This window comes from Arachis duranensis, chromosome 6, assembly GCF_000817695.3.
Source record: "Arachis duranensis cultivar V14167 chromosome 6, aradu.V14167.gnm2.J7QH, whole genome shotgun sequence".
Classification (NCBI taxonomy): Eukaryota; Viridiplantae; Streptophyta; class Magnoliopsida; order Fabales; family Fabaceae; genus Arachis; species Arachis duranensis.
In genome coordinates, this window is record NC_029777.3 from 11,894,723 (window position 1) to 11,905,439 (window position 10,717).

Consider the following 10,717-nt stretch of genomic DNA (forward strand, 5'->3'; position numbering starts at 1 on the left):
GGATTATAGTTTATTGAACCATAATTTATATATAGTTAAATTCACCAATTGCAATGGAACATTCACTTTGAATATGAAACCTTCTTCAATTATATATACTATTTTTATTTTTTATTTTTTATTTTTAAAAAAGGTTAGAAGGATCTAATAACCTACATTCAGCAAACCAAACTTGAATCCTATTGCAGAAGTCACCAAATTGATTTTAAAGGTTTATGCATCAAATTTGTTAATGAAAAAAAAAAAGAAATCCCTAAGTTTTTATTATTGTTTACTTAATGGAAAAACATAAGTAATAACAAAAACTAGATTTCTGATTTCTTTTGACATAATAATGGTACTTGACAATTAAGATATTGTAAGAATGCATATTGTAAAATACAAACAATGGTACTTGACATAATAATAATGATATACCATAATTCAAAGAAAAAAAAAATTTTATTCTTAAAAGGAATGCATATCGAAATAACGAACTTGAATAAGCTTGTAAATGTTTCAAATGCTAATAATAATAATATGAATAAATGATAAAAAAAATTCTAAACTACTCTTTAGTCTTAAAATAAGTATGCCAAAATCAAATATAAACACATGATATTGATTTTTTTTCTTTACAAATATTAAAAATATTTTTAATAAATCTGTCTAATAATAGTAATATCCCCAGTATTTATTAATTATTATAAGTAGCAATTTTGTTTTTGTGTTTTAGGTTTGCAGGTTCAGTGTAGCACTACGCCGCAACTCTCCCCTTCTTGAGCTCATCTCTCTGTTTCGGCGAGCACTCGACAATGGCGTACGCAGCCATGAAGCCCACCAAACCCGGCTTGGAGGAGTCACAAGATCAGATCCACAAGATCAGAATCACCCTCTCCTCCAAGCACGTCAAAAATCTCGAGAAGGGTATCAGTTTCTTCTCATAAAAAAAGTAGCTTTTTTTTTTTGTTGCATGCTTTTGTTTTTGCTCTTGTTGCAGTGGCTAATAGCGTGATGGCTTTTCATTGTGGTGCTGTTTCTTTTTCTTTTCAGTTTGCTCTGACTTGGTTCGTGGTGCCAAGGACAAGCGCCTCAGGGTGAAGGGACCCGTGAGAATGCCCACTAAGGTTCTTCACATCACTACTAGGAAATCCCCTTGTGGTGAAGGTAAATTCTTCACTTCCCCTTCCACAATTTTTTTTTTTAATCCTGCGACTGTTTTGTAATTTGTGTTTTTATGCTTCTAACTGGTTGTTTTTGAGAGGTGGTAATAGTTTAGACTTTTTTTTTTATCAAATTGAATCTCTCTCTCATATTTTAATGTCATTCATTGTAGAATGTTAAGGGTTTTGGGGTTGGAAAGGTTATGTATTTCACTGCTTGAGTATTTAGATAATAATTCTTCTGAAATTTATACAAATGATGCTACTGTTACTGTTGCTTGAGTATTTGATGCAAGTTATTTGTTAGAATTTTGAGTTTCAGTGGCCTTATAGTTAGTTTTATATTGTGGTCAGTTCACACTATGCTTGTGGTTTTCTGTGTTGTTTCTTTGGATTGTCCATGGAACATATTCCAAGATGGCAATTGATCCGGGGTACATTGCAGATGATATAAGTGGCACATTTTTCTTAGTCTAGACTAGCTTTTTGTTGTTGCATTAAATTAAGCATTGTTTGGCGCAAAATGGCAATCATAGATTTGATCAATGTTGTGATCTTCTAGTCTTAGTCTGGATATGCTGGCTCCAGTGTTTCAAGAATTCATGTGTTGTGTTGCATTCTGATTGTTGTTTCTTTTTGAACGAGTGATATTCATTGTTGTCCCTCTTGTTCTAGGAACCAACACCTGGGACAGATTTGAGTTACGCGTGCACAAGAGGGTAATCGACCTTTACAGTTCTCCAGATGTTGTTAAGCAGATTACCTCTATCACAATTGAGCCTGGTGTCGAGGTTGAGGTGACAATTGCAGATGCTTAATCAAAGGCTTGAACATTAAAGAGATTAATTTTGTTGTGTTTGCTTAGTTATTTTATTTTTGTGAACTGAGTTGGTTTTGGACATCGGTGAATGCTTAATATGGTTTAGGGTTACATACATTGTTTTGTACTCGACTTATAGTAATCGATACTGCTTTTTCATGTCCAGCAAATTCTTAATCTTACAACGTTTACAGAAGTTCTTATTCAAATATCGGAAAGAACGAAAAACTAGGATATGTTGATATTATGCAATTCCATTTGAATTTGCTTTGATCATTTGCAGCTTGGAAGTGGTGATCCACACAAACACTTGTTGTGAAAATACGTAGTATTATCAAACCTCTGCAATCTTCCACCTTGTGGTATCTCACCACACAACCGATTATAGCTCACATTGAAAATCTGCAAAAAGTCCACTTGTATTATCTGCTGCGGAATGCTGCCATAGATCTGGTTGTGGTTCAGGTCCACCATTATCAAGTTGCTTGTCGGGAACTCCACTTTGGACAGATCAAACGAGAACATGTTCCTTGAAATGTCGATTTGTTGGGTTGATTTGTTGGCTCCAAAAAGCATGTATGCATCTCCTATAAGCTTGTTCCTTGAGAGAAATATCCTCTCAGGCTCCAACCGGGCTAAGGAAGCTGGAATGGGACCTGAAAGCTGGTTGTGGGATAGGTCAAGTCCAATTCCCTTCTGCTTAAAGTACCCGAACGAGTCCGGGATTGGGCCGGTGAGCCTGTTCCGGTCCAAACGAAGGGACTGTAGGTTAGGAATTTGGGAGAGTGAGCTAGGTATGCGGCCAGAGAGGTTATTGAAAGAAAGGTCTAGAAACTCGAGGCTCGTGAGTTGGGGAAAGAAATCTGGTACAGATCCTGAGAGATTGTTCCAGCTAAGATAGAGCTCCTTTAGATTGGTGAGCTTTGTGATTGCTGGCGGAATTGGACCGGTGAGTTTGGGTAGCTTGTGGAATTCGAGAGTTTGAAGGTAAGGAAGGTCACCCACGGCGGGTGGTATTTGTCCCGACAAACTATCATCGGTTATGATAGTGAGGGAGATAACACGGTTGGTGTTGGAGTCGCACTCGATGCCATTCCAGTCGCAGCAATCAATGGCTAGGTTCCAGGAGGGAAACACCGCGGCATTAGGGTTGTTGAAGTCCTTCTTGATTTGGAGCAGCGCTTTCTTGTCACTTGGGTTGCATAGTTCGGAGAATGCAAATGGAGAGAGTAATAGTAGTGAAAGGAAGCATAACTTGAGCATGGTTTCCATTTATGGAGGTGTTGGAATTGCAATGAGTTGCAGGAAGTGGAGATTGTAGAATCTATATATAGGACCCATTGGGAAACATAATTGTATGTCAATTTATATGTTGTGGGGATAGTCCTTGACTAGATACAGCTCATTGCCTCGTTGATAATATTATAATATAGGCACCATTATGTGCTTCTAAACTTTAGTAACAAGAAGGGAAGGAGGTCAAGCTGAGAAGATATGCTCGGTCAAGAAAGAACAAAGAAGAAAGGAACATGGTGGTGTTTCACTCTATGCCTTATCTGTATCGCAATGAATTAAGAATAACAACAAAATTGGATTGGGAAGGAGCGCAGCCGCGGCCCGCCACTAAAGTTGAAAAAGACATCAAAATCACAAAGCCTTGTTCTTCAAAGTCAAATTGACAACTTAGTAGTTTCTGCATCACGCAATAACATCAAACAATCGCTCACCATGACAAGTGTTGTTGGCCAATGAACCCCTTCCATGACCTTTCTAGACGGTTTTTTTTTGGCGGCATAAAAGGACCTTATAGTTAATTTAGTCCTAATTTTTCCTTTTATTGGGATTTCATGATAGAAATACTAAAACCGCAAAGCAATTAAACAAAACGTGTGTGAATTTGGTTAGTTGATAAATTGGTAGCTAGATGAGCTAAGAAACTAAATTAACCTATATGCGTGACTACGGGAAAATAACATTACCACGGTTCATCATCTTTTTGAATCAAGTTTCACGGAGTCTCACTTGTCTATTGATTTACCATATGAAAAAGCTTAAGCAACCCAACTAATGGTTTCTTTCTTAAGTCTTAACCAACGTATAACTAATATCCTAATTAATTCCATAATTGTTATTAATATTACTGGTTACAGTATTGCGATTTGGGCATCTTAGCTACCATTTCTGCAACTTCCCACCCTGTGGTATCTCACCACACAAACGATTGTAGCGATCCACTGCGGTCAATCCCACCGGAATACTATCGTAGATCTGGTTGTGATTCAGATCCAACGATATCAAGCTCCTTGGGAACTCTGCCTTGGATAGATTCAACTATTAAACGCCAACCATCTGCGTCGTTTTGTTCGGCCCGAATAGCACTGAACCATCATCTGCCTTGCAGCTTGTTCCTCCGCAAATCTATCCTCTGTGGGTCCAGTTGGCCCAACGAAACCGGAATGGGCCCAGACAGCTGATTGTGAGAACGGATGATACCCGAGCCGGGCTTGGGCAACTGGGAGAGCGTTCTTGGTATTGGACCAGAATGGTTGTCAAAGAAAGGTCGATGAACTGGAGGTTCTTTTTCTTTTTATCAGGTACTCGAGGTTCTTGAATTGGGACAAGAAGTCAGTTACTAGGCCTGAGATATTGGTCTAACTAATATAAAGATTTTTCTTGAGAATAGTGGGCTGAATTGGGCCCATGTATTTTGGTAACTTTTGGAATTGGAGAGTTTGTTTACAAGTATGGGTTGTTAAAGATATTTTCTGTGGCCAAGTCCAAAAAAAAAAGATATTCCTGTGGGTTACACTTGCACCGTTCGGAAAGTGCAAATGTGTAACACGTTGTTCCCATTTTTGATAGTGATATACTACTGATATCGAAGAGGAATGGGGAGAGAGTGGGAATTTATAGAACATCATATCATAATGTATGCTATGTTTTGATGATGTCTGTACTCTATAGTGAGTGATCGAAGGGCCTACATAGAGGCATACAGCTAAGGTGTTGAACAAGATAAGATATCAATGGGAGCATGTAGGGGTGGTAAGATATATCCTACTCGCAGGTATCTAATTCGATCTGCAGTAGGTAAGGTAGGGTGCTGGTAGAGTTTTCGTGTGGGTCGGATAGCGTGTATGTTGTGTTTCAACTCTATCCGATCAACCCGTATCTTATACATGTATGTGTTATATATTTATATAAAAATATGTTTTAAGTAGATGTTAAACTAAAGATCTCTCACTAAATGCAAAAGATCCTTAGTCATTAAAAGAAGATTATTAATTCATAATTTAATATTTTTTTACATAAAAATCAATTCTATTTTAAATTATCATCAAATTATATAATAATGTTGCATTTTTTTTGTAACACAGGTAGAGTCGGGTACCTATGAGTTAAGAGTGAGTAAGATTAGAATTAAAATATTCTCAATCCGCAAATAGATTAGAATTGACTCCAAATCCTATCTTACCCTACCCATTGTCACCGCACGACACTAGCATGTGCCACACTTTTGATTTTTTCTGTCCTCATCTGCTTTGCAAGAATAAGAATGGAATACAATAATTCAAAAAGAGTGCGCTAGACACGCAGCCGCCTAAATTGATCCATCACTAGAACACTAATGAAGGAATGTGGTGTGTATTAGTAATTAGTTATCACCTAGCTGTATGTAATTATTGAAGGCCGCCTGTGTGCACGTGAATATTATAATCTTATTAGTAAAAGCAAGTAGCTTAAAATATCAATATCAAATGTTTACTAGCCTATAAATAAATAAGCACTTGACGATCCTGGTTGAAAATAAAATCAAAAGAAAATGGCATCAGAGAAGAGTTTTCTTCTTGTTGTGGCTGTGCTGCTTCTGCTCTCGCCTGCACTGGGAGCAAAGGAGCGGTGCAATCCACAGGACAAGAAAGCTCTCCTTCAGATAAAAAAGGACTTCAACAACCCTTACGTGCTGACTTCATGGAAGCCCGAAGAGGATTGCTGCACCTGGTACTGCGTAGAGTGCGACCGGAAAACCAACCGCATTGTCACCATCAACATTTACCTTTCTGTCCCTGAGACTAATTTCTCCGCCAAAATCCCAGACTCCATCGGCCTCCTCCCTTACCTCCAGACCCTCACACTCCACCACCTCCCCTACCTTACCGGCCCAATTAACCCCGCCATCGCCAAGCTCACCAACCTCAACTTCCTCCAAATTAGCCGCACCAACATCTCCGGCCCGGTACCTGCCTTCCTGGCCCAGCTCAAAAAACTCACGTATATTGACCTCTCCTTCAACAACTTATCAGGCTCTATTCCCCCCGAGTTAGGCCAGCTGCCCAAGCTTGAGGCCCTGCATCTCGACCGAAACCACTTGAGCGGGCCCATCCCTGCCTCCTTCGGCTCCTTGAAGTCCAACCCGGACATATACCTCTCCCACAACAACCTCTCCGGGCCCATCCCTCCCTCGTTCTTCAGACTCAACTTGACGCGGTTGGATCTGTCGAGGAACAAGCTCGTGGGCGATGCGTCTGGGCTTTTCGGGGCCACCAAGGCGACGGAGACGATAGACCTTTCGAGAAACCAGTTTGCATTCGACCTGAGCAAGGTCAAGTTCTCAAAGACTATAATTTCATTGGATTTGAACCACAACAAGTTGTACGGTGCGCTACCCGCGAGCCTGACCGCACTAGAAAATCTACAGCTCTTCAATGTGAGCTACAACAGGCTTTGCGGGAAGATCCCTGTGGGTGGGAATCTTCAGAAGAACGATGTTTACTCATATTTTCATAACAAGTGTTTGTGTGGTTCTCCACTCCCCAAATGCAGCAACTGATTACTGAATGCATGTTAATTAATAATGTGCTAAGTCCCAAACTTGTTTGTTAAATCCCGATCATTTGTCTTGATGTATCATATCATGTGTGGATGATATAGTTTGAAGAGTGAAGACTAATGTATCCTTTATCATTTGTCGTTATCATCTTAAAACTAATGTGAGTCACAATTAGTATAAATTTTAGAAATTAAATTAAAATTTAAATTAAACCTTGCGTATTAACTCGGTTGCGACATCTAATTTGGTAGAATTGAAACAGAGTCCATAAGTGGTTCTGAGGATTCTGACATCATTGTCAGAGCTAGCATCACATTATAATGTTAGATTAAATTTAAAATTTAAATATTTTAAATTTTAAATTTTTATTTAAGAAGATAAATTATAATCTTTCGTTCTTAAATAAAAAATTTTATATTTTTTTTAGTTTCATTCATAAAATAAATAATGAGAGATTATATTTTATTTTTTAAAATAAAATTTAAAATTTAAAAAATCAAAATTCTCAAATTTAGAACACAACACAATTGATATGATAATGTGTTGGGTTGTGTCAATGTCAAATCTTTGGCGCCTCTTCCACGATATTGAATTATTGATGATTCTCCCTCGACTAAAATGTGGGGGTATCCAATGTTACTTTCTCACACTATTACCTGTTGGTCCTTATTCTGACACAAAAAAAAATTAAGAGAAATAGAAGGAATGTAAAATCTTCATCATGCTCCTTCCTATTTTATTTTTCTTATTCTGTATTATATATATATTATATTTAAATTTAAATATGTACGTGAGTGGAGATTTTTTTTGTTTGTCTAAAATTAACAAAAACAAATGAAAAATACAGAAAATTAATTTTTAATTAATCAATAATGAATATTAACTTATTTTAAAATTTGAGATTTATAATGTACGTGATGATAGTTTGAAAGTAAATTCCTAAAATGCATTGCATATAGTTTCCACTGGCTACTCATAGTGCATGTATCAAATTTAGTAAATAATTAACTATTAACGAGATTGAATATAATGGCACAATGCGTGCATCTATTTGTGCACGTGTGGCACGAACAGGAAATGGTTGTGTATCTAATTTAGTAGAATTGAAATAAAGCCAATAAGTATAAGGTGGTCTTTGAGGATTCTCACGTTATTGTAATGTTAGAAAACAACAGAATTGATATGATTATGTGATAGGTTGTGTCAATGTCAAATCTTTGGCGCCTCTACCCCACCACGATATTAACAAGATGAATATAATGAATAAAAAAAAGTTAATGTTGTTTTTTTTTTTTTCTATAGGGACTAATTAGTCTAAAAAAAAATCAAGAATTGGGTTTGGTAATTTTTTTTGGGGAGTTTCGTTGTCCTTTTGAGATAATTGTTAGGGATCGGGTGGGGTATGCACTCTTGATTCTAATTATACTCTAACATTCGCTTTCAAATTTAAGTGATAACTTGAGTTTGAAACTAACCAATTTGGGTTGGTCGAGTGATTAGTTTACTTTCGTCCGCTAAAGAAAGTGTCAGGAGTTCGAATTTCGCCTTATGCATGCAGCAATCCATTAGTCCTTGCCTGTCGGGTTGGGGGATACTGTGGGCAACAAAAAAAAAACTTGAGTTTGAAACTGATTTAAAACAACAAAATAAAAAAATACATAAACTGATAGATTGGACGCAGACGGAACTGCCTTAAAACATTACAAGAAACATCGTTAAAAGCGACGGCAAAATCAACGGTGGATGAAGTCGCTATTAAACTTGTCGGTTTTTCAAAATTCTAATAAAATCGACGGCTGTTGAGTTAAGAAATTAACTAAATTAATTAATGATGACAAACATTATTTTTGGGCAAAATAAATAATTAGTGTTGATCAATCTTAATGGCATATTACTAATTATTTATTTAATATTACAGGCCAACAAAATCTCAAGCAGCCCAAATGGTATGAAAATGATATAGCAAGACTGATGGATAAGTAATCAAGCACAGCCCAAGAGAATCAAAGCCAAAGGATCCAATGGGCCAAACGGGTGGCTTAATGAAAACCGGATCCAAGCCCGTATCCATCCCACAAAGCTTCTCATACAAGATTGAAGCTTTCATTCCCTCTCACTTGCTCTCACCGTAGCAACGTACACCTCTCTAATCAAGTCAAATCATAGTATCAGAAAAGTAAGAAAGAGAAAGAGAGAAAAAGCTTCATCCATAAGCTAGTGATCAAAGAAGCAAGAGAGAGAAAGAGTGAAGCTTGAAGCACAGAAGCTAAAACAGTAAATCCAAGCTAAATCAAGCTTAAGAAAGGTAATCCATCTCATCTTGCATGCATCAGATCTTCATCCCTTCTTCCCAAATCTCTGCACTATCCGAAAATGGCATTCAAGAAAAAGTTGATCTCTATTCTTCACTGCTACAAATCCACGGTCACAAGAGATTCTTGGGGACCAAGTTGCATCTCTATGGTTCAGATTTGGTTGACCATTGGAAGACAATTTCGGTTACTCCTTCTTGGCTTTCGAACAAGTTGGAGAAGTCAGAAGCAAAGTTCCCATTGTGAGGATTAATGGGAAAAAGTGAGACAGTGGGTTGGTGAAGCTCAAGGCTCAAGGTGTTGACCTTGGAAGCAGAACCAAGCAACATGCAAGGAGATAAAAGAAGCTTGCTGCTCATTCAGAAAGCAAGGAGAGAAAACCAGAGTTTGAGAAGTTGAGTTCTGTGAAGTATTCCCTGTGAAGTTCCTCTACTTGGACAATGCTCTCTATCAAAGAAGCATTCTGCCAAAACTGAAGAACAAATTCAGAGGTTTGCAAAGCTGGTTTTTCACATAGCTTAGAGGCTGTTGATGAAGTCAATCTCCTTCATGTTTTTCTGATTGTAATGTACTTTTCTAAGCTTATCTTTCTATAATTTCTTGAGAGAAAAGGCATTGTGAGAAAGCTTGAGAAAAAGCCAAGAGTTGAAAAAGGCTGAGGGATACACTTTAGAGAAAAGCCTAGAGTTATTTTCAGATTTCTTTAGGTTAGCTAAGTGTCTTGTATCTTGTACCTGTTTGATATCCCTTTCTTAGTTGGGTTAGCACTAAGGGTGAATAGTTAGGAGTTAGCATAGCCAATGTCAAGTTAGAATAGAACTTGAGAGTGAAATTGGTGTATGTAATTCTGTTAACTATAGTGAAATTCCTCCATAATTGTGGAGGAGACTGGATGTAGGTTGCATAGCACAAGGCAACCGAACCAGGATACATAATGGCGTTAGCTTTTTTCTTCTCTGCTCTGTTTTGTTTTCTTATATTCATGAGACAAAATGAAATTGTCTCATAAATTTTCCGCTGCTTAGATCAAATAGTTCAGATGTGCTATCAGCTTTGAAGAGTACCGGAAGTTGTCTAGATGCAAGACAGCCAAAGAAATCTGGGAAAAACTCCAGGTTACACATGAAGGCACCAAACAAGTCAAAGAAACGAGGATTGATATGCTGCGAAAAGAGTACGAGATGTTTAGCATGAAGGATGGAGAAAGCATTGATGAAGCATTTGAAAGATTCTCAATCATAATCAACAACCTTGATGCTATGGGTACAAACTATGCAGAACAAACCTTGGTGAGAAAACTCCTTAGAAGCCTCACAAAATAGTGGAAAAACACTGCCACTGTCCTAACCGAGAGTAACAACATAAGTCCAATAACCTATGATGAGCTGAGAGGAAAACTCCTTGCCTATGAAGCCACACACACAAACACAGACTCAAAGAGAAAGGGAATAGCCCTTAAGTCACAAATAGAACCGAAAGAAAGTGAGTTAAGTGATGGTATTTCAGATGACGAGCTTTTGTTTTTTGCTAGGAGATTTAGAAGGATGTTGAAGAGCAAAGGCAAATACAAGGGCTCAAGTTCAAAGGAGCACAAGATATACTTAAGCAAGGC

General features: G+C 37.6%; 3 protein-coding genes across 3 annotated transcripts; 2 read left to right on the forward strand and 1 right to left on the reverse strand.

Annotated features, from left to right (window-relative positions):
- Positions 1 to 702: 702 nt before the first annotated feature.
- LOC107492909 (40S ribosomal protein S20-2) lies at positions 703 to 2,132 on the forward strand. The gene is made up of 3 exons (XM_016113975.3): positions 703 to 906; positions 1,033 to 1,146; positions 1,818 to 2,132. The coding sequence occupies exons 1-3, from the start codon at positions 795 to 797 to the stop codon at positions 1,958 to 1,960; spliced, it is 369 nt and encodes a 122-aa protein (XP_015969461.1). The 5' UTR covers positions 703 to 794; the 3' UTR covers positions 1,961 to 2,132.
- On the reverse strand, positions 1,976 to 3,303 carry LOC107492907 (polygalacturonase inhibitor). The gene has a single exon (XM_016113974.3). It carries the CDS (start codon positions 3,232 to 3,234, stop codon positions 2,236 to 2,238), a length of 999 nt encoding a protein of 332 aa, XP_015969460.1. The 5' UTR covers positions 3,235 to 3,303; the 3' UTR covers positions 1,976 to 2,235.
- A 2,447-nt stretch (positions 3,304 to 5,750) lies between these two features.
- On the forward strand, positions 5,751 to 6,974 carry LOC107492906 (polygalacturonase inhibitor). The gene has a single exon (XM_016113973.3). It carries the CDS (start codon positions 5,786 to 5,788, stop codon positions 6,791 to 6,793), a length of 1,008 nt encoding a protein of 335 aa, XP_015969459.1. The 5' UTR covers positions 5,751 to 5,785; the 3' UTR covers positions 6,794 to 6,974.
- The last annotated feature ends 3,743 nt before the right edge of the window (positions 6,975 to 10,717 follow it).

Coding starts and splice junctions, on each gene's coding strand:
- LOC107492909 (XM_016113975.3), top strand. CDS start 795: ATGGCGTACGCAGCCATGAAGCCCACCAAACCCGGCTTGGAGGAGTCA. Junction 907..1,032: donor CGTCAAAAATCTCGAGAAGG/GTATCAGTTTCT, acceptor TTTTCTTTTCAG/TTTGCTCTGACTTGGTTCGT. Junction 1,147..1,817: donor GAAATCCCCTTGTGGTGAAG/GTAAATTCTTCA, acceptor CTCTTGTTCTAG/GAACCAACACCTGGGACAGA.
- LOC107492907 (XM_016113974.3), bottom strand. CDS start 3,234: ATGGAAACCATGCTCAAGTTATGCTTCCTTTCACTACTATTACTCTCT.
- LOC107492906 (XM_016113973.3), top strand. CDS start 5,786: ATGGCATCAGAGAAGAGTTTTCTTCTTGTTGTGGCTGTGCTGCTTCTG.